The sequence below is a fragment of the Chiloscyllium punctatum genome, chromosome 3 (assembly GCF_047496795.1).
Source record: "Chiloscyllium punctatum isolate Juve2018m chromosome 3, sChiPun1.3, whole genome shotgun sequence".
NCBI lineage: Eukaryota > Metazoa > Chordata > Chondrichthyes > Orectolobiformes > Hemiscylliidae > Chiloscyllium > Chiloscyllium punctatum.
The window spans coordinates 97,971,844-97,995,024 of NC_092741.1; the positions used below are offsets into that span (position 1 = coordinate 97,971,844).

The 23,181-nt window shown below is 43.8% G+C and overlaps 1 protein-coding gene across 7 annotated transcripts in view; it reads left to right on the forward strand.

Annotated features, from left to right (window-relative positions):
• The first annotated feature begins 1,830 nt into the window (after nucleotides 1-1,830).
• Nucleotides 1,831-23,181, forward strand: part of LOC140463359 (low density lipoprotein receptor adapter protein 1-like) — a 108,082-nt gene continuing 86,731 nt past the window's right edge. For 3 of the 7 annotated variants that reach the window (XR_011954662.1, XR_011954665.1, XM_072557235.1), the window contains exon 1: nucleotides 1,835-2,607. Coding sequence is in view for 5 of the 7 variants with exons in the window: in XM_072557235.1 (XP_072413336.1) it covers nucleotides 2,523-2,607 (85 nt within the window). In the remaining 2 variants the exon portion in view is untranslated. Of the gene's footprint in view, nucleotides 2,608-23,181 lie in introns of all 7 variants that reach the window. The other 4 variants (XM_072557222.1, XM_072557245.1, XM_072557202.1 and 1 more) reach the window with 3 other exon arrangements.

Genomic DNA, 23,181 nt, shown 5'->3' on the forward strand with positions numbered 1-23,181 from the left:
GTTGAATGGCCTATCTGGTTCCTATATTCTATGTTTCTGTGACCCTTGGTTCATTATCTACATTATCTCCAGATTAAAAAGTGTGGCACTGGAAAAGCACAGCTGGTCAGGCAGCATGCGAGGAGCAGGAGAGTTGATGTTTTGAGCATAAGCTCTTCATTAGGAATGTGGGGGGCCTAAGGGGGCTGAGAGATAAGTGGAAGGAGGGGTGGTGCTGGGTTAGAAGGTAGTTAACAATGTGATTAGTGGATGAAGGTGGGGGGTGATAAGTGATAGGTCAAAGTGGAGGGTGGAACGGATAGGTGGGAAGGAAGATGGTTAGGTAGGACAGTTCAAGAGTACAGTGGCGAGTTGGAGTGTTGTATCTGGGATGAGGTGGGAGGAGGGGATATGACGAACCTGGTGAAATCAACATTGATTCCATGTGGTTGGAAGATCCCAAAGTGAAAGATGAGATGTTCTTCCTCCAGTCATCGGGTGGGTAGGATTTGGCGGTGGAGGAGGCTCAGGACTTGCATGTCCTTGGCAGAGTAGCAGGGGGAGTTGAAGTGGTTGGCCACAGGGTGGTAGTGTTGTTTAGGGCATCTGTCCCAGAGATGTTGGCATCCACACGTTGGCATCTGTCTCCCCAATGTAGATGAGAGGACAGTGAGAGCAACAGACACAGTAGCTGAGGTGTTTGGAGGTGCAGCTCTGCCAGATGTGGAAAGATCCTTTAGGACCTTGAATGGAGGTGAGGGGGAGGTGTGGCTGCAGGCTTTACACCTCTTGTAGTGGCAAGGGAAGGTGCTAGGAGTGGAGGGTGAGTTGGTGGGGGGAGTGGACCTAATCGCAGAGGGAATGGTCTCTGCAGATTGCTGAAAGTGGTGGGGAGGGAAATACATCTCTGGTGACGGGGTCTGACTGTAGTTGGCAGAAAAATGGCAGATGATGATGCTTTGTATCTGGAAGATAGAAGGGTAGACGGTAAGGACTGAGGGGATTGGATGGGGTGTGGTTCAAGGGCGGAGATGTGGGAAGTGGAGGAAATGTGCTGGAGGGCATTGTCGACCATGTGGGAGGGGAAATTGTGGTCCTTAAAGTAGACGGCCATCTGGGATTTTCGGGACTGGATTTGGTTCTCTTGGGAGCAGATGTGGCAGAGGCAGAGGAATTGTGACTCAGGCATAGCATTTTTACAAGAAGCAGGGTGGGAGGAGGTGTAGAGTCAAGATTAGTGATGCTGGAAAAGCACAGCAGGTCAGGCAGCATCCAAGGAGCAGAAAAATAGATGTTTCGAGTAACAGCCCTTCATCAGGAATGCTTTATTTTCAGGCCAGCAAATTTTTATTTTAAAATTTTCATCCTTGTGTTTAAACCTTTCCACAGCCTCTCTCCAATCCCCCAAGAACTCTCAATTTTTCTAAATTTAGCAAATTTACACATCTTCCATCAACTTGTTCCATCGTTGACACCTTAAGGCACAGGTATCAATGTGTAAGGTTCCTGGAGTCACATGAAAGTATATTCCTGCCTCCACCCTTTCCTTCTTTGTAGATAACCCCTAAATTATAGCTCTGAAGAAGATTTTTGTCACCGGTACCAACACTTTTTTTTCCCTGCAGCTATGCCATTACTTCCCCCCTCCCCCCCACCGTCTATGGTCCTTGGATGTAGGATGTTTCCTTCCATTAAAGGCGCTACACAAATGCAAATTGTTGAGTGGCAAACTGAAGCCGACAATAGAGACTGTCTACATTTCATTTTCATTGATTAGCTGATATATCTAAATTTCAAGCAGCGAAATTCCACCAGGGACTGATGATTAAATAACGTTGTGGATTTACACAACGAATGAGATTGAAATTGATCGTGACTTCATTCACAACCAACACTTGTTTCTCACAGAGTAGCGTCACTCCTGGATGGGTCTAAATACAGCACCAAGGGAATAGCTGCCAGTATGCCAAATTATTCTGTGCACGACACAGCTATAAAACTCAGATCTTCTGTTTTGGAACAACTTCTTGAATTCCAACGAAAACAATTGGTTAAGCGTGAAGCAACGGTATAAACTGACCTCTCAACACGATCGATCGGGTAATCAGGCCAGCGAGCAGACTGAAAGGCAATTCTGAGCAGAAGTGTGAAGGTTTGTGTATAAGCCAAACCAAGTGATCGCCCAACTCCCCAAACTAACAGAACAGATGCTAAGATAGCAGCAGCTCAGCCCAGAAGTAATGAAATGCGCTGATTTTCGCACCCAAAGTTAGGTTGCCTGATCGTGCTGCCGCGATTGAAAGGCATTCAACTGGAGCTGCTGAGTGTCAGCGGAGAGAGACCTCCCTCGAGTGTAACAGCAGACCACGGACCAAGCCCAAAGGGGGTTACCGCCTGCGCTTGTATCGCGGCACAGAGTGAGCGGAGCCGCGCCCTTCGGTGTTGTCCCCGGTTGCTGCTCTCTCACTGGCCACATCACTCACTCAGGAACTGGGGAACCGAGCAGCTCCACACCCGCTGGATGTACCTCGCATTTGCCAACTATGGACGCTTTAAAGTCAGCCGGCCGGGCGCTGATTCGGAGCCCCAGTATTAGCAGGCACAGCTGGGGGATGGCCAGACACCAGAGTAAGTTTTTTTTTCTGCTGAAATGCTGGGCGCGTTACAATGACAGGCTGAAGAGGGAGGCGGCTGCTCACAGCCATTGACGAGATTCCGAGGCTATCCTTTCAATAAAACAAAAAAACACACAGAAGTTGCATTTGGAGACTTGTGTGATTGATGCTGTAATGTTCGCTTGTCGTTTTTAAAATGCAAATGAAAGTCGCTGCTTTATTATTTGGGCCTTTCTCCCATACGATTAAAACGGTGCACGTTTCTCTGGGTCCTTATGCCCGCCCTGTTGAGTGTAGACTTTTTATCTTTTTGAACGACTGCATTTGGGTGGCGATAATTGTATATGAATAATTCCATTGCTACATCAACAATGTTGTGGCTTTTAGCGTTTTGAAACAAAAAAAACCCTGTTCATATGCAACTTAACGTAATACACCTAAATTGTAACAAGTGAATCCAATGGACTGATTTTTATGGAAAGGTGGAGTTGGTAATTCTGGATTGAAAAAGGCTGGAGTTTTTTTTGACGAATGCGTTTGCAGAAATTTCATTTTCCTTTAACTCTTGTTCGGTTTCTTGCATTTCTTAGGGTTTAGTTTGAAGCTAATTGCAAACTGCATATAAGACTTTTTCAGTTTAGTCCATAATTTACTCTATTTCAAACAACTATTATTCTTATTTAAATACAAATACGAAAAAAACAAAAATGGGTTGTACATGTGAGCGGAAAGGAGGCGTGTTCTTGTTCAGAATGGAAAATGATAATCGCTTGGGATGTCCTGGAGAGTTCCATGGGTGACTGCTAATGCCGATCTGGTTCCGGCAGCGCCTATTATAATAGGACAGGACACAGTCCTATTATGATACTCAGTTGAATTTTTGGATAGATTTTTGGCTCTGATTTTCTCTCTGTCTCTGATATGTGTTTCAAGGGAAGGTTGCCCTTCGGCTCTACTTGACTGTCCCACTATAATGTGGATCCTTGGGAATTCAGGTGAACACTTCGATGTCTCATGATTTATCCTACCATCTAACCTTCAAAAGTTTCCAGATGCAGCTTGGACAAAAGTGGTTGTGCTTCTTGCCACGACATTGGTACCCAGTTCAAGTTTCTTTATATATAGAGTAGGGAGAAGCAATACTCTGTAGACTTTGGTAGGTAGACTTGCTCCTCTCTGTGCCAGACTGTTGTGACCAAAATCTACTGAAGAATGTACGTGCTCTGGCAATTTTTGCATATTTCATTGTCAAGATTGAAACCTTGAGGAAGAGTGTCCTGTTGAGATAATTAACTTTTGCACAGTTTATGTCCTGATCATGGGCAGAAACTTTGTGCTTCAGATGGGTCTTTCCTAGAAGAGGGTTGCTTTTTCTTAGTGCTGATCATAAGACTGTTGTCCACTGCATTGAAGAACATTTCATATCCAGTTCTGAACCAGCTAGTGTACATACAAATAGACATTCATGAAGAACTGATAGCTTGGACTTTGCCTGGAATTGAGATTTGAGGAGCTTCCTCCCTGTGCAGTACCTGATTCGAATGCCAGGAAACATCAGCAAGCATTTCCAAACAAAGAATTAAACTGAAGGGAGTTAGCATGAGACTGTTGACAGTTTTTCTGCTGCTTAACTGACTGACTGACTGTCATGTTTTAATGACTGCCAGCACATCTGCTGACTCATCACCATCCAGAATACACAACTATAAAATCATAAGGCACAGGAATAGAAACAGACCATTTGGCTCAGTGAGTCTACTGTGCTATTCAATGAGATCATGGCTGTTATAATAAACCTCAACTCCACCTTATTTCCACAACCCTTGATTCCCTTGCTGATTTAAAACATCTGTCTTTCTCGGCCTCAAATATAATTAAGGACTCAATCTCAACAGCCCTCTGGAGCAAAATTCCACAGTTTCACTAGCTTCAAAGTTTCCTCTTCACCTCTGCCTGCCTTAAAAGGGTGACCCCTTATTCTCAAAATGTGTCCTTCATACCTAAAATCTCTTTCAAGAGAAACAATATTTTCACACTTACCCTGTTAAATCCCCTAAGAATCTTGTTTGTTGCAATAAAGTCACCTCTCTTTCATCTCTATTCTAATGGGTATATGCCCAATGTATTTAACCTGTCTCGTAAGGCAGTCCCTCCAAATCTAGTGTACCTTCTCTGGACTGCGTTCAGTGCCAGTATGTCATACGTTAGATAAGGGACCCAGAACTGTTGACAGTTTTTCTGCTGCATTCAGGCGAGCACCTTGTATAATTTTTGAAAGAATTCCTTATTTTTATACTCCATTCCCTGTGAAATAATGGCCAACATTCCACTTTCTCTACTTATTACCCACTGAACTTGGATGCTAACGTTTTTGTGATTTATATACAAGGACATCCAAATCCCCTGTGTTGTAGCTTTCTGCAGTATTTCTCCATTCAGCTGCTATATTCTGCTTTTTTTCTTCACATTATATTCTATTCAAGATTTTAACCCACTTAATATGTCTACATCATTCTATAGATTCAATATATCACCCTCACTACAGGTAATTCTCCTATAAAGCCGGTTTCTTAAGTGTCATTTGGTTGTAACACAATTTGTTTGTGTTAGGCTAACCTAATATTTTTGTTTTGATTTTAGGCGGGTTGCCCCTAACCCTGTTTTTTTCCATACGCCCCATTATTTCTATTGCATGATTTTCTGTTACACGGTGTCCCATGGGAATGCAACTACCGCGTTCTTGGAGAGCTACCTGTACTTTCTTTCCCACCCATTTTTGTGTAAACTTGTTACTTGTATATTTTCTTATTGAGGAAACCCTTAGAATCTATTATAAAAGACGTAATAGCAGAGCATTTAGAAATGCATAACTTGATCAAGCAGAGTCAGCATGGCTTCGGAAATGGGCAAACGAGGTTGAGAAATTCTGAGTATGTCATGAGCAGGTTTCAAAGGCCTTCATGGCTCTGTATCAAGCACCTTGTTCACATCAATAAATGATGTATAGCGGTCCATGTTTTGTTCTTGGCATTTCTTCTAGACCTGCCTGACTGCACACAGAATCATAAAATCCGTACAGTGTAGAAGTAGGCCATTCAGCTCATCGATTCTGCACTGACCCTCCAAAGCGCATCCCACCAAGACCCACCACTTACCCTATTCCTCTAACCCTGCATTTACCATGGCTATTCCACTTAGCCTGCATATCCCTGCACACTATGGGCAATTTAGCATGGCCAGTCCACCTAACCTGCACACCTTTGGGCTGTGGAAGGAAAGAGGAGCAAACAGAGGAAACCCACGCAGACATGGGGAGAATGTGTAAACTCTACACAGACAGTTGACTGAGGATGGATTTGAACCTTGGTCCCTGGTGCTGAGAGAGAGAGAGAAAGAGAGAGCAGTGCTAACCATTGAGTCACTGTTTGTGAAGGTCACTGACTTGGACAAGCTGTTGTGTTCAACTATTCAGAAGGATTCTGATGAAGGTTTTGCCAGATTTCTTTTATGATTAAACCAGAAAGAAATTTCTTATATTTTAATATACAGGTGGAAGTGGAGGCATCATTGTATTTTTGCCAGGCAGTTCTTTGGTCCACATGGACTAAAATAATTCAGTAAGCTTCTTAAATAGGTATTTAAGCACTTGAGTATTTAATAGATTTAATTTTGATGCTCAGAGTTCACTTGGAATAAATGCCAAAGAAACTGTTTTTAAATAAAAGTTCATTGGCCTCAAAGTCACTCTTGGTTAATCAAATTTCATTAGTTTGAATATACGTTGTTTCCCTCAACATTTGCTGTTTTGTCCACAAGTACAGGATTTGAGCTGTTAGTGTTTACTTGTGAGCTAAATACTTTGCCAAGTTAAGAGACAATATAGTCAATGACAAAAAATAGAGTCGATAAAGTGTGGCGCTGGAAAAGGCACAGCAGGTCAGGCAGCATCTGAGCAAGAGAGTCGATATTTCAGGCGTAACCCTTCACCAGCGCTGGGGTGCCATGAGGAGGCTGAAAAATAAATGGGGGGCGGGACTAGGGGAAAGGTAGGTGGGATGGTGATTTGTGGGTGAAGGTAGGAAGTGGCTGTGATGGGTTGATGGGGAGAGTGGCGGGGGGGGAAGAGTTTGAAATAGATGGCTACATGAGTTGGGGGGGGGGGTGGGGGTGGGGGGGAGGGTAGTTTGAAATAGATGGCTACAGGAAGGTGGGGTTGGTTGGTGCATACGGACCAGAGATGTACTGTGAACTATTACGAGAGTTTGCATTTGGTCTCTCCAATGTAGAGAAGTCAACATCGACAGCAGCAGATGCAGTAAAGTCTGTTCGAGAACATGCAAGTAAATCTCTGCCGGATTTGAAATAATCCTTTGGGGTCTTGGACAGAGGTGTGGGCGCAGATTTGCGCCTCTTTTATGGTGGGAGGGGAAGGTGGCATGTGTGGAGAAGGGGTTGGGGGAGAGTGTGGACCTAACGAGGGAGTCCGAGATGGAATGGTTCCTGTGGAACGCAGATAAGGATGCGTCAGACCCCAACACCAAAACTATATTTCCCACCCACCCCATTTGTGTTCTGCAGTGACTGTTCCCTCTGAGACTCCCTCGTTGGGTCCACACTGTCCACTGACCCCTCCCCCGTCCACACCTAGCACTTTCCATGCCACCATAAGCAGTGCAAAAGCTGCACCCACACCACCCCCCCACCTCACATCCCCGCCAGGGCCCCAAAGGATCATTCCAATTCCAGCAGAAATTTACTTGCATATTCTCAAACCTCATTTACTGCATTGATGCTCTCAACGTGGTCTTGACATCGGAGAGACCGGGCGCAAAGTCGCGGAATCGTTCAGGGAACATCTCTGCCCCGTATGTGCCAACCAACCCCACCCTCCTGTCACCATCTATTTCAAACTCCCCCTCCCACTCTCCACATGATATGTTGATCTGGGCCTCCTCTACTGCGTAAACAAGATCATCAATAAACTAGAGGAAGAGCACCTCATCTTCCGCCTTGTGAGCCTACAACCACATGGCCTCAGCATTGAATTCACCAGTTTCCAAATCTCCTCAGCTTGCATCCCATGCCAGATCCAATCCTCCTACTTCGCACCGCCCTCTTGAACTGATCTACCTCTCCATCTTCCTTCCCACCTATCCGCTTTAAATTTTCCACCAACCTATCACAATTACCTCTGACCTTCACCTACCTATCCAAATCCCACCTACCTTTCCCCTAGCCCCACACCGTCCCACTATTTGTTTCTCAGTCCCCTTGCCCCTCCCCAGTCCCGATGAAGGGGTATGCCCAAAACGCGCTCTTGCTCCTCAGATGCTGTCTGACCTCATGTGCTTTTCCAGCACCATACTTTATCGATTCTGACATTCCAGCAGTTGCTGTCCTCACTATCTCCTAATGACAAAAATAGACCATTGCGTGTAATATGCAGGAGCATTAGAGTGCTAATATTATCTTTATCTTGATATCATCATCTAACACATTATAAAACTGTGTTTTTATAGATTCTTTGGGTGAGTTTAAGTTTCTGATGGAATCTCACCTGAAATTTCGACCCTTAATCTCTTTGCATTTTAGCTGTTTTATGAATTTCCAGGAATTCTTGAAATCCTATTTGATGTCCAGCAGTCACAAATATTTATTCTCTGTATTGCTTCTTCAGAATAAGTTAATTTGCTGCATAAGATTTATTATTGTCTTGTTTCTTTAGATTTAACTGGTTTTAGATTAGATTAGATTACTTACAGTGTGGAAACAGGCCCTTCGGCCCAACAAGTCCACACCGCCCCGCCGAAGCGAAACCCACCCATACCCCTACATCTACCCCTTACCTAACACTACGGGCAATTTAGCATGGCCAATTCACCTGACCTGCACATCTTTGGAGTGTGGGAGGAAACCGGAGCACCCGGAGGAAACCCACGCAGACACGGGGAGAATGTGCAAATTCCACACAGAGAGTCGCCTGAGGCGGGAATTGAACCCGGGTCTCAGGTGCTGTGAGGCAGCAGTGCTAACCACTGTGCCGCCCACTAATTTGGCTTGGGTGTTTTCTAAAACGTATTTATTTGGGTAGTCCGGAACATGTATTCACAAAGTGCATATACTGCTTACACATCTTTTGGTAATGACTGATATTGTTGAAGGCTTGGATAACATGAAATGGGTGCATATCCAAAAATCTTGGTTTTAGTTTGTCTGCAAAATATAGTGTATATAATTATGTGGTGAATTAAATTGGCTGCACTTACGCCAGGATAAAAGTTAATTGGTAGGCGTGAGTGTTCTTGTGGCATAGTATCAGTATCCCTACATTTGGGCTAGGAAGTCCAGGGTTAAGTTTCCCCTTACATGATGGCATGTCATAACATATCCAAACAGGTTGATTTAAAAAAAAGTTTGAAAGGTGACTGGTTGTCAAACAGCATCTGTAATTGAGTCTTTCAATCTTAACAAAATGTGAAGTATAATTTGAATAATACAAAATATGACTCTTTGTTTTGAGAATACAGGTGATGCTGATAAGATTTATTGCTCTTTGAGAAGGTGTTGGTGATCCTTCACCTTTTGAGGTATTTGTATTACTGGGCTGCAAAGGGATATGAAGACAGTAATGAGACATGAAAAGAAACATAATGTTTAACAAGGGAAATTTATGTAGCAGAACTTTTTACATTGAAAAAGAGAAGGAAAATACAAACTGAAATTTAGACCTAGTCAGATAGCAATGAGACTAAATAAAACAAAGAACTGTGGATGCTGGAAATCAGAAACAAAATCAGGAATTATTGGAAAATCTCAGCAAGTCTGGCAGTATCTATGAAGAGAAAGCAGTTTTTGTTTTGGGTCCAATGACCCTTCTTCTGAACATGGTTTCTGATTTTGTTGGCAAAGAGATTATGATGATTGTAGCAAAATGAATGCTTTCTCTCTCTCTCTCTCTCTCTTCATCCACAAACCCAAGTTATTTGATGAAATCAGTTTGGAAATTTCAGACATATCAGTTGGAGTCTTCACACAAATATCTGTTTCTTTTAGTATTTTTCTGATCAACCTGTTCAGAGATGGATTACACACCTGTGGAGCACATGGGATTTGAACCCAGGTCTCCTGGTCCAGCACTATCTCAAGAGGGCCCTGAAGTCTGCTTTATCTTTTTTTTAGCTTTTTTTCCCCCAGTGAGATGGAAAATGAAGACACCTTTGTGAAGAGTGCTTTTTAAAATTTTTTCCACCAACTGGAAAACACATGTGACCCAATTGAATATTTGCAAGCAAAGCTTGTTAAGGGTAATGCACAAATATCCATTTGTTTTTCACTTGACCTATGCTTCTAATCAACTGTTCAGAGATGTTATTGTACATCTCAGGAGCAGGTGACACTTGAACCCAGGCCCCTCTGGTCTGGGGCGGGGACACTACCACAATGCCATAGGAGGGCTCAAAATGCTAAGCCTCAGAGTCTTGGCTGGAGGCTCACAGCTTTGGTCAGTATCGGGATTGAGCCCATGATCTTGACATCAGTAAACCACACTCTAACTATTAGAACTAACAGACCAGGGGGCCTAAAAATTCATTTAAACCCTGTAATAAATATGTGCTAACTGTGAAGGAGGTAGAGCTTGCTGAAGTGGATAATGTTTTACGGTTACTTGTTTACAGTTCAAACAACATTCGTACAATAGTAGTGGAATAAATTCACAGATGGTAGCCAATTTTTGTCTGAAGTTATTTTCTTAAGAAAAAGAGCAATATTAAATCTAACAAGTTAAACTGAGAGGAAGACCAGTTGTAAGGCTCGAATTGTACTGCATTAAAAAACTACTTGTACACTTTGAAACGAATTTGGGCTCGTACTTTCATCGGTGTTGGTGTCAGCTTTGGCTCAATGGACCAAAATGCTACAACAATGCCAAAGTGACTATGAAAATTAAAAAAGATGTTCGAGTAACAGAAGGTGATAACATAACAATAAGAATTCAAGTGACAATTACTTTAATGTAATATGAAGGATTATTGAATAATAATTTTACAGAGATTTATAGTTAAGTACTGCTTTTAATGTAATTTATAAAAATTCCAAAAGCTTTGAAAGAATTACAAAATAAAATTTGACATGATGCAGGACGAATGACTAAAAATTTTGTCAGAGTTAGGATTTAAGGTGCCTGTTAGAAGGAAAAATAAGAGGAGATATGTCGAGAGGAAATTCTAGAAATTAAGGCCTAGGCAACTAGTGGCATGACCAACTGTAGTGGAGTTATTAAAATTTATGGATGCTGTAGAGACTAGAATTAGAGTCATAAAGCATAGCAACAGACGCTCCGTTGCAACTTGCCTGTGCTAGCCAAACATCCTGATCTGACCTAGTCCCATTTGCCAGCAATTGGCACATATTCCCCTAAGCCTTTCCTATTTGTGTACCCACCTAGATGGCTTTCACATGTTGTAATTGTACCTGCCTCCACCACTTCCTCTAGCAGCTTGTGCCATATACATACCACCCTGTGAATGAAAATGATACCCCTCAGGTTCTTTTTAAATCTTTCCCCTCTCACCTTAAACTTAGGTCCTGGATTAGTGGTGCTGGAAGAGCACAGCAGTTCAGGCAGCATCCAAGGAGCTTCGAAATCGATGTTTTGGGCAAAAGCCCTTCATCAGGAATAAAGGCAGTGAACCTGAAGCGTGGAGAGATAAGATAGAGGAGGGTGGGGGTGGGGAGAAAGTAGCATAGAGTACAATGGGTGAGTGGGGGAGGGGATGAAGGTGATAGGTCAGGGTGGAGTGGATAGGTGGAAAAGGAGATAGGCAGGTAGGACAAGTCCGGACAAGTCATGGGGACAGTGCTGAGCTGGAAGTTTAGAACTAGGGTGAAGTGGGGGAAGGGGAAATGAGGAAACTGTTGAACTCCACATTGATGCCCTGGGGTTGAAGTGTTCCGAGGTGGAAGATGAGGCGTTCTTCCTCCAGGCGTCTGGTGGTGAGGGAGCGGTGATGAAGGAGGCCCAGGACCTCCATGTCCTCGGCAGAGTGGGAGGGGGAGTTGAATTGTTGGGCCACAGGGTGGTGTGGTTGATTGGTGTGAGTGTCCCGGAGATGTTCCCTAAAGCGCTCTGCTAGGAGGTGCCCAGTTTCCCCAATGTAGAGGAGACCACATCGGGAGCAACGGATACAATAAATGATATTGGTGGATGTGCAAGTAAAACTTTGGATGTGGAAGGCTCCTTTAGGGCCTTGGATAGAGGTGAGGGAGGAGGTGTGGGCACAGGTTTTACAGTTCCTGCGGTGGCAGGGGAAAGTGCCAGGATGGGAGGGTGGGTTGTAGAGGGGGGCGTGGACCTGACCAGGTAATTATGCAGGGAATGGTCTTTGCGGAAGGTGGAAAGGGGTGGGGAGGGAAATATATCCCTGGTGGTGGGGTCTGTTTGGAGGTGGCGGAAATGTCGGTGGATGATTTGGTTTATGCGAAGGTTGGTAGGGTGGAAGGTGAGCGCCAGGGGCGTTCTGTCCTTGTTACGGTTGGAGGGGTGGGGTCTGAGGGCGGAGGTGCGGGATGTGGATAAGATGCGTTGGAGGGCATCTTTAACCACGTGGGAAGGGAAATTGTGGTCTCTAAAGAAGGAGGCCATCTGGTGTGTTCTGTGGTGGAACTGGTCCTCCTGGGAGCAGATCCGGCGGCGGTGGAGGAATTGAGAATACGGGATGGCATTTTTGCAAGAGGTAGGGTGGGAAGAGGTGTAATCCAGGTAGCTGTGGGAGTCGGTTGGTTTGTAAAAAATGGAGATGGAGAGGCCCAGGAAGGGGAGGGAGGTGTCAGAGATGGTCCAGGTAAATTTAAGGTCAGGGTGGAATGTGTTGGTGAAGTTGATGAATTGCTCAACCTCCTTGTGGGAGCACGAGGTGGCGCCAATGCAGGCATCAATGTCGCGGAGGAAGAGGTGGGGAGTGGTGCCGGTGTAATTATGGATCAACTGCTCTACGTAGCTAACAAAGAGACAGGCATAGCTGGGGCCCATACGTGTGCCCATAGCTACCCCTTTGGTCTGGAGGAAGTGGGAGGATTCAAAGGAGAAATTGTTAAGGGTGAGGACCAGTTCGGCCAAACGAATGAGAGTGTCGGTGGAAGGGTACTGTTGGTGACGTCTGGAGAGGAAAAAACGGAGGGCTTGGAGGCCCTGGTCATGGCGAATGGAGGTGTAGATGGATTGGATATCCATGGTGAAGATGAGGCGTTGGGGACCGGGGAAACGGAAGTCTTGGAGGAGGTGAAGGGCGTGGGTGGTGTCTCGAACGTATGTGGGGTGTCCCTGGACTAGAGGGGATAGGACAGTGTCGAGGTAGGTAGAGATGAGTTCAGTGGGGCAGGAGCATGCTGAGACAATGGGTCGGCCAGGATGGTCAGGCTTGTGGATCTTTGGAAGGAGATGGAACCGGACAGTGCGGGGATCCACAGGTTGGAAGCTGTGGGTGGCAGATCTCCTGAGGTGATGAGGTTCTGTATGGTCTGGGAGATGATGGTTTCGTGATGGGGGGTGGGGTCATGGTCGAGGGGGCAGTAGGAAGAAGGGTGCTTGAGTTGACGTTTGGCTTCAGCAGTGTAGAGGTCAGTGCGCCAGACACCACTGCGCCCCCTTTATCCGCTGGCTTGATGGTGAGGTTGGGATTGGAGCAGAGGGATTGGAGGGCTGCGCGTTGAGGGTGAGAGGATGGAGTGGGGGAGGGAGGTAGACAGGTTGAGGCGGTTAATGTCCCGGCGGCAGTTGGAAATGAAGAGGTCGAGGGCAGGTAATAGGCCAGCGCGGGGTGTCCAGGTGGATGCAGTGTGTTGGAGGTGGGCGAAGGGGTCCTCGGAAGGTGGGTGGGAGTCCTGATTGTGAAAGTAAGCTCGGAGGCAGAGGCGATGGAAGAATTGTTTGACGTCATGGCGTGTATTAAATTCATTGATACGTGTACGGAGGGGGATGAAGGTGAGTCCTTTGCTGAGGACTGATCGTTCGTCCTCAGTGAGGGGGAGGTGTGGGGATGATCCCAACCTCACCATTAAGCCAGCGGATAAAGGGGGCGCAGTGGTTGTCTGGCGCACTGACCTCAAAACCCTGAAGCCAAACGTCAACTCGAGGACATCTCTTCCTACTGCCCCCTCGACCATGACCCCACCCCCCATCACCAAACCATCATCTCCCAGACCATATAGAACCTCATCACCTCAGGAGATCTGCCACCCACAGCTTCCAACCTCATAGTCCGGGAACCCCGCACTGCCCGGTTCTACCTCCTTCCAAAGATCCACAAGCCTGACCATCCTGGCCGACCCATTGTCTCAGCATGCTCCTGCCCCATTGAACCCATCTCTACCTACGACGACACTGTCCTATCCCCCCTAGTCCAGGAACTCCCCACATATGTTTGAGACAACATCCATGCCCTCCACCTCCTCCAAGACTTCAGTTTCCCCAGTTCCCAACGCCTCATCTTCACCATGGATATCCAATCCCTCTACGCCTCCATCCGCCATGACCAGGGCCTCCAAGCCCTCCATTTTTTCCTCTCCAGACGTCCCCAACAGTACCCTTCCACCGACACTCATTCGTTTGGCCGAACTGGTCCTCACCCTTAACAATTTCTCCTTTGAATCCTCCCACTTCCTCCAGACCAAAGGGGTAGCCATGGGCACACGGATGGGCCCCAGCTATGCCTGTCTTTTTGTTGACTACGTAGAGCAGTTGATCTTCCGTAATTACACCAGCACCACTCCCCACCTCTTCCTCCGCTACATTGATGACTGCATTGGCGCCACCTTGTGCTCCCGCGAGGAGGTTGAACAATTCATCAACTTCACCAACACATTCCACCCTGACCTTAAATTTACCTGGACCATCTCTGACACCTCCCTCCCCTTCCTGGACCTCTCCGTCTCCGTTAATGACAACCTACTTGACACTGACATTTTTTTACAAACCCACCGACTCCCACAGCTACCTGGATTACACCTCTTCCCACCCTACATCTTGCAAAAATGCCATCCCATATTCCCAATTCCTCCGCCTCCGCTGGATCTGCTCCCAGGAGGACCAGTTCCACCACAGAACACACCAGATGGCCTCCTTCTTTAGAGACCACAATTTCCCTTCCCACGTGGTTAAAGATGCCCTCCAACGCATCTCGTCTACATCCCGCACCTCCGCCCTCAGACCCCACCCCTCCAACCGTAACAAGGACAGAACGCCCCTGGCGCTCACCTTCCACCCTACCAACCTTCGCATAAACCAAATCATCCACCGACATTTCCGCCACCTCCAAACAGACCCCACCACCAGGGATATATTTCCCTCCCCACTCCTTTCCACCTTCTGCAAAGAACTTTCCCTGCGTAATTACCTGGTCAGGTCCACCTACAACCCACCCTCCCATCCTGGCACTTTCCCCTGCCACCGCAGGTACTGTAAGACCTGTGCCCACACCACCTCCTTCACCTCTATCCAAGGCCCGAAAGGAGCCTTCCACATCCATCAAAGTTTTACTTGCACATCCACTAATATCATTTATTGTGTCCGTTGCTCCCGATGCGGTCTCCTCTCCATTGGGGAAACTGGGCGCCTCCTAGCAGAGCGCTTTAGGGAACATCTCCGGGACACCCGCACCAATCAACCACACTGCCCTGTGGCCCAACATTACAACTCCCTCTCCCATTCTGCCGAGGACATGGAGGTCCTGGGCCTCCTTCACCACCGCTTCATCACCACCAGACACCTGGAGGAAGAACGTCTCATTTTCTGCCTCGGAACACTTCAACCCCAGGGCATCAATGTGGACTTCAACAGTTTCCTCATTTCCCCTTCCTCTACTTCACCCTAGTTCTAAACTTTCAGCTCAGCACTGTCCCCATGACTTGGCCTGACTTGTCCTACCTGCCTATCTCCTTTTCCACCTATCCACTCCACCCTCCCCTCCCTGACCTATCACCTTCATCTCCTCCCCCACTCACCCACTGTACTCTATGCTACTTTCTCCCCACCCCCACCCTCCTTTAGCTTATCTCTCCACGCTTGAGGCTCACTGCCTTTATTCCTGATGAAGGGCTTTTGCCCGAAAGGTCGATTTCGAAGCTCCTTGGATGCTGCCTGAACTGCTGTGCTCTTCCAGCACCACTAATCCAGAATCTGGTTTCCAGCATCTGCAGTCATTGTTTTTACCTCGTTAAACTTAGGTCGTGAAGTTCTGGACTCTCCTCAAAGAAAAAAGCCCTTGGCCATTCACCCTATCCATACTCCTCATGACTTTATAAACCTGTATAAGGTGACCCCTTGGCTCCACCTTGCTACCTGAAGTAAACGAACAGCCCTTTTGATTTGCTGACACTGAGGGAAGATTGTTACCTTTTACATCTCGCCACCAAGTACTCTATCACTTTCCTGTATTCTGTCCATAGTTGCCCTTGAGAAGGTGGTGCTGAGCTGCTGCCTTGAACTGTTGCAGTCCACATGCTATGGTTAGGTCTTTGCGTGTGAATAAATACATATGAAAGCAGACAGGAGCTCTTGAAGGCAAAACTTGAATCGCGACACTGTTAAATGTTTTCACTTTTTTCAATTTTGCTCAGCAATGTTCTGAAAATTGGGAACATTTTAAATAATTTCCCTGAAGTCTGTTTTTCCTTCTATATTCAGGATCTAGGCTAAACTAAATTAGGTTGCTGTGCCCTCAAAAGAATAAATCTGACATATGTTCACCAGGTTCATTTATAAGGTTTAGCAGTAAAATTCCTTTTGTAGTACTTGGAAAACATGTTCTTGCTTAACCTTTCATTCTTCCCTTCAATCAGGTTGTTCTCATCTTACTATATTGTATCTGCCTTACATTGGTACCTTTCCCTTTGACTGAGGTACCTACCTCTCAATATGCACCTTCAAGGAACTTGGCATACCAACATAATTTTATTATTGAACTTAACATGTAATTAAAGATTAAAATATTGCTTGGAAAATTCTAATCCTCTGAAAAGATTTGGCTCGAAATTGATATTTTTGCTTAGAAATGTGACTCTGTGAACTGAAGTTAGATTATTCAGTGTTCCTAACTTCAATAACAACTTGAATTTATATAGTGTCTTTAATGTAATGAATCATCCCAAGGTACTTCACAGGAACATAATAAGAAAAGAAGATGTTGGATAATTGGACAAAAGCCTGGTCGTGTTGTTAGGTTTTTGACAAATTTCTGAAAGGAGGACAACAAACTCTAAAAGTTGAAAGGCTAAGAGATGTAAGGAGAGTAGGATGTAGGGCCTAGGCAACTGAAGGTTGGATCACTAATAGTGGAGCGATTAAAATTGAGAATGTACACAAGAAGCCAGAATCCGGGGCAGCTAGGAGTTTGTTGGAATAGTCCAGTCGAGTTAACAAATGCATAAAGTGAATTTCCCAGGATGCATCTTGGCCAGTTCAGTTCAAGTTCAGAAATTTGAAGCATCTTGATGAATGAGAGATATCATTGATTGAGCGAAGACAACTGAAAGAGGCACATACGTATATTCATGTAGACCACAAGCCAATTTGACCACTATTATTCAATGGTATCGTACTTAGAGTCAGTGAGTGGGCAAGTTGTGCCACATTTCAGTCCCATTCTTGACTCCAATTCCTGCTGCTTCACTCACCTCCCCCTCCTCCACCTCCCACTCAACCCTAATTACCTCTTTACTGCTATCATTTGTCAAAAATATGGGACCTACCCACTAAGGGTGAGGTTACCCACCTTCTAGCCTTATTAGCCCTACCCTTTCTTGTTGTTTTTCTGCAATTGAGGTACACTTTCTGGCAGCCACATTTAAGTATAATTGGAAGCAATAACCTTGACTAATTTGTTTTCTGTCAGCTTAGTGGTGTGAAAGGCAATTATAATATTATAATTGCTTCAATGAGCTTAATGCTGACTAGAAATTAAACCTGTGAACCTTTTGAGCTGGGTGAACTTTTTCTACAACTAAAGATGATTAGCATTTATTTATGATGCCTTGCAGAAATGTCTAAAAGTGTTTCATATATAATAAATCCAGTTATTATCAGAGATAGGTGCTTGAAGCAAAAGAAGATTGTCACATGGGGTTGGGACTATTATATTTGTTAACATTGTGCAACATTGGTGTGTTGTCACAATTTCTGAATTGAATTTGAGCCCATACTACTGTTGTGATTCTAATGGCATACATTTATGTTTATATATTTTTAGTCCATTCATTGAGTGTTGACATTTTTATGGTGAATGACAAATGAAGAAAGAACAGGCTTTCACCAAATGTTTCACTTATCTTTCTGATGGTTCCTGAGGGGCTTATCTGCTGGCCTAAACTGTTGGTTTGAGAATGAAGCCTGAAAGAGCCACCCTTGTAGATTGGTTGTCCTTTGCTGCTGCTTTTTCCACTGAGTTTGCTTTATTCAAAGGGCTTTGATTCAGTGGGAATGAAATAGGTTCATGCCATCAGCTGAATATTCCCTGTAATTAATCTTCCTTTCCATTAGTTCACACTTTTAACTTGATTTGCATTTTAAACTATTAAATATTTTCTTAAAATCCTAAATATTGGCAATATTTTCCAAGTAGATGGTTTTTATTTTCCAGTGGGTTGCTTATCCAAATGCCACCCATTTTGTACTGTTAGTGTAGTCCAGTTTCACTCCCAAGATTTTGGAGAGCAAAGTCTGTTGGATATGATCCCATTGTTTATTTTGTGGTCATTTAACTTTGTTCACTCTTGTGTATTTCCCACATGGGTGTGTGTCATGTGACAGACTATTGTGCTAATATAAATTTCAAAGAGGAGCAGCATTCTAAAATGTCTTTGTTTGAATATATAGAACCAAGAATGTTCAACAGAATGGACAACCAAATATTCGTCATTGAGAAATTTTCCATTTTGTTTGAGCTTGGGCAGGAGACTTTTTTAAAATCTCATTTTCTCTGAACTCTTCCCATTTTTCAATATGAAGATCTGCCTTAAGTGACACATTTTGTGTTGATGTGCAAACCATGTTTCCAACAGGGATTTTGTCGCATTTATGGAAGCCCTGTTGCAATGGAGTGTACGAAATTGAGGAAATGTCAAGCTTGTTCTTTGTGAGGAGTCTACGTTAATGAGGAACAAAATAAGAGGCAAAGGTCTCCTTCTCAAGCGGAGTGCATTAAATTATTTAATAGCTATTTTTTTCTTGTGGGCACAGAGCTCTCTATTTTTGTGAAAATCATGCGTAAGATTTTGGATCTAAAGCAAGTGTGTGATCAATGTAGTATTTGCTTTTGTTTTAAAACAATCTTGCAATCTAAGTTTGAGTTTTGATTCAGTTTTGTAATGCTAAATGTTCAGACTGTTCAGAGATGACTATGTTCATGACTGAGTTGCCATGGTTACAGTTGCTGACAGCAGGCCTAGCCACTGCTGGTAGATATAGATTATTTAAAACTCCTGTGCTCCTTTCTGTTTGTTACTTCATGCAGATAACATAAGTCTGGATTTCATAGGGCTATAACCATGTATCTCATGCTGCTCTCAGCTGCATGAATTTTAAAAATCACCTTATAGTGTTCCTTGACAGTATCTATCTATGTGAGTGGGGCCAGCTTTGTGTAATCCAAGTTTTTCAAACAAGACATCATCTAAAGTGAGTGACTGGGGGGAAAATAGCAAAAGTTTAATCAGACATGAGGAGGATGAGTTGGAGAAAAGTACTAAAAGATCTAAATGTATCATAATTCCATTTTTTTGGCTGCCTGCTCTTCATGATTGCACAATCCTCTAAGTCCACCCCTGTTCGGGAGGGTCTGAAAGCTCTGCACCATTTCCTCTGGACCAAACTGGTCCACTCTTCTATTACTCCTAACATTTCCTCACTACTTCACATTGCCATGATTTAGACAATCCCTAATGTTGGAGCAGTGCTGTGAAAGCTAGTGCTTCAAAGTAAACCTGTTGGACTATAACCTGGTGTTGTGTGATTTTTCACATTCCCATGCAGTTGGAAGCACCCTGACCTTCTAGTTGCTTGTCATTCCCAAAATTCCTATGCTAGGCCTGCCACACTGTTCTAATGAAGCTCAGTGCAAGTTGAAGGAACAGTACCCCATTTTTCACTTAGGCACCTTACAACCTCTCGGATCTCTGTGCTCCATTTATCTTATATTCCCCACCTTCCTTGGCTGTGTCTTCTTGTGTCTTGTCAGCTTTGCTGTTGGCAGAGTGGACACAATTTCTCCTTTTCACACTGAACATTTACTCTTATTGTAAATATCTAATCCTCCTTAAATAATAATATTGCTATATTTGTCCTTTGCTCTGAACACTGTCATCATCTGTTCAGATGCTGTTCCTTCATCACTGTCAAATAATAAGCACCATATTTTAGCTCCTTTTCAGTTCTAAAGAATCATATCAGACTTGAAATGTTGACTTTCTCTCCCCTCAGATGCCAGGCCTGCTGAGTTTCACCAGCAGTTTGTTTTTTAGATCCATTGTCTGTTTGTTGTACACCTGTATTTGTCAATACTGGATTAGTGGTGAGATTAGATTAGATTACTTACAGTGTGGAAACAGGCCCTTCGGCCCAACAAGTCCACACCGCCCCGCCGAAGCGTACCCACCCATACCACTACATCTACATCGACCCCTTACCTAACACTACGGGCAATTTAGCATGGACAATTCACCTGACCTGCACATCTTTGGAGTGTGGGAGGAAACCGGAGCACCCGGAGGAAACCCACGCAGACACGGGGAGAACGTGCAAACTCCACACAGTCGCCTGAGGCGGGAATTGAACCCGGGTCTCCAGCGCTGTGAGGCAGCAGTGCTAACCACTGTGCCACCGTGCTGGAAGAGCACAGCAGTTCAGGCAGCATCCAACGAGCAGCGAAATCGACGTTTCGGGCAAAAGCCCTTCATCACCTGTATTTGTCAGTCAGTTAGGTTGTAATGTCTATGTGCTTGTCTTTGCAGTGACACTGAAATTCATAAACCTCATTTGAGTTTTCTTGTAACTTGTTTCTGTAAATACTTGACTATTTCTGTGTATATTGGGTACTGCTTGAACCTTGCTGCTCGTGACTCAACTCCATTCTGCTCCAATTCTGACCTCTGACGCTACTGTATTGAATTCAGAAAACCTTGTTCTCGTTTGTGCCTTAGAATAGTTATAGACTCCTGGTTTCCAGCATCTGCAGCCCTTGTTTTTACCTATTAAATGAAAGTTGTAGAATACTACTTGTCTGTGACAGTTGTGAGAAGAAACAAGTTCGTGTTGAATCATAAACGGTCAGCTTTGAACCAACATATTCTCCCAAATTGAGATAATTTTATTGTAAATTAATGATTGTAGCTAGCAATATACATTTCTGCATTCCAAAAATTTCTATTTTTGCTTTTTTTTAATGTTGTAGTATGGGCCTTCTCTATCAATTATTTCCAACTGGGGAAATCCTTGACTTGCCCAACATCATTCCTTCTCTGAATTATTTTCTATATCTTTCAATATATAAATTAGTGACATAACAAACTCTTGACTTATCTTGTTTTCTCTTTTTGTTTGAAACTTAATTTATGTACAGTTACGTTGCACTGGTTGTACTAGTACTAAAGGACCAACGTTGTGGTGAACATTATGAACATATATTGATAATTATATCCTACATTTACAATTTTCAGAGCTTTGATCAAGACTCATCTTGCCTACTGTGTTCAGTTTTGGGTATTGTGCTTTCTATAACCTAGATTCTTAAAGGTTTAGAATGTTGTTTGTGATCTACTTCATAGTTTCCAAAACTCTGGAAAGGATTCATGTGGAGAAAACATTTACTCTGGGAATCCAGGACAAGTAGGGATGATTTCTGAACTGAAACCAAATCTGGACTGAAATTAGGAAGCATGGCTTCAAGCAAATGGAGGACAAATTTCCAATTATTCTTCTTGGACTGCTGGCTCTGTTGACATTTTACAGCAGAAACCTTTATTAAGTAAGGGCATCAAGGAAAATGGAACAACATTGGATGGATGGAGTAGTCCATGATTTAATTGAATTATGGACTGAATGGTCTACTCCTGTTTTCAAGTTGCTGTAATTAGTGCCTGCACTGCTTCATATCATTAATTGTGATTGTTGTCTGGGCAGTAGCTTTTGTTTATGAGCTGCAAACAATAGAGTTGTCTTTGAATAAGCTTTATGTAGATTACAACCTTTAAACTCCAAGTGTTTCTAATGAACAGATTGCCATTGATACCCAACTTTTTACTCTGAGTAGGTGGCTACTGTGTGAATGCCAAAATTCCTGATGACAGTTCTCTGACTTTAATGTAAAGCTTGAGTTTTCAGGAATTTATGCACCACGCCAGTCAGCTGTGAGATAATATTTGAGTGTCTACAAAAGCTGAATTGAATTTTTATAAATTTGTAAAAGGTAAAACCAGGCATTATTTGGATGTTGTATGTGCTAATGAGATGTGCATGTTGGCAAATGATGTGGCATGACATTTTGGTACTAATTTCTCATTATCATAACTTGAATGTGCCAAGAAGTGCTAAAACAGACACCTACAGGTTTAGTGTGGAGATGTTGATTAAGCATAATTGTCACAGAGCTGCCCAATATGTGGGCTTCACGCACCACTTGCTTTGAAAGTAGGGATTACATTGACTGACACATTGCAGACAAGGAAGAGAAATATGTCCTCAACTAAGCGCTTACATTTCCTGGTGACTTTTTTTTAAAGGAGAGTAGTATGACACTTATTATTTTTAGGTGAGGTCCTCAGAATTATTTACAGAATAAATGTCGACAGTGTTGACGAAGCCTTGGCAAAATGTCTCCCAAAATGTCGCAGCACCCCTCAAAATCATTTTCAAATCTTCAACAATGAGTGAATGGTGAAATATGATGTACCTTTTTAAGTAATGCTTAAAATCATCAGCTATTACTTACGCCCAGACAACTAGTTACCATTAGGGAATGGAATTGGCTCATGCTGGGTATGGAAAGTTTGAGTTATAAAGAAAGGCTGGATAAGCAGTTTTTTTCACTGAAATGTAAGAGGTTGAGAAGCAACCTTATAGAAGTTGACAAAATAACGAGGGGGATAGATAGAGTTAATGGTAGTTATCTTTTCCCGAAGATGGTGATTTCAAGACTGGGGGCGCATTTTTAAGGTGAGGGGAGGGGCAAAGTTATTTTATACAGCGTGATTCATGTGTGGAATGAACTTCCTGAGGAAGCGGTAGATGTAGAAACAATTACAACATTTAAAAGTACATTTTAAAAGTACTAGATAAGTTCATTACAGTAATAGGAAAGGTTTTGAGGGGTATGGACCAGGACCAGGCAGACGGGACCAGTTTACTTTGGTATAATGATTGTGATGGATTGGTTAGACCGAAGGGCCTGTTTCCATGCTGTATGATTTTGTGTACTATCCGCCACAATGTTGCGCTGCCTCCTTCAAAGCCTACAGTCAATTATTGTCAGTTAATCATCTGGATGACTATTCCTAATGCAAAGCTTTACTCATTTGCTAAGATGGAGAGCCCAGGTGGAAT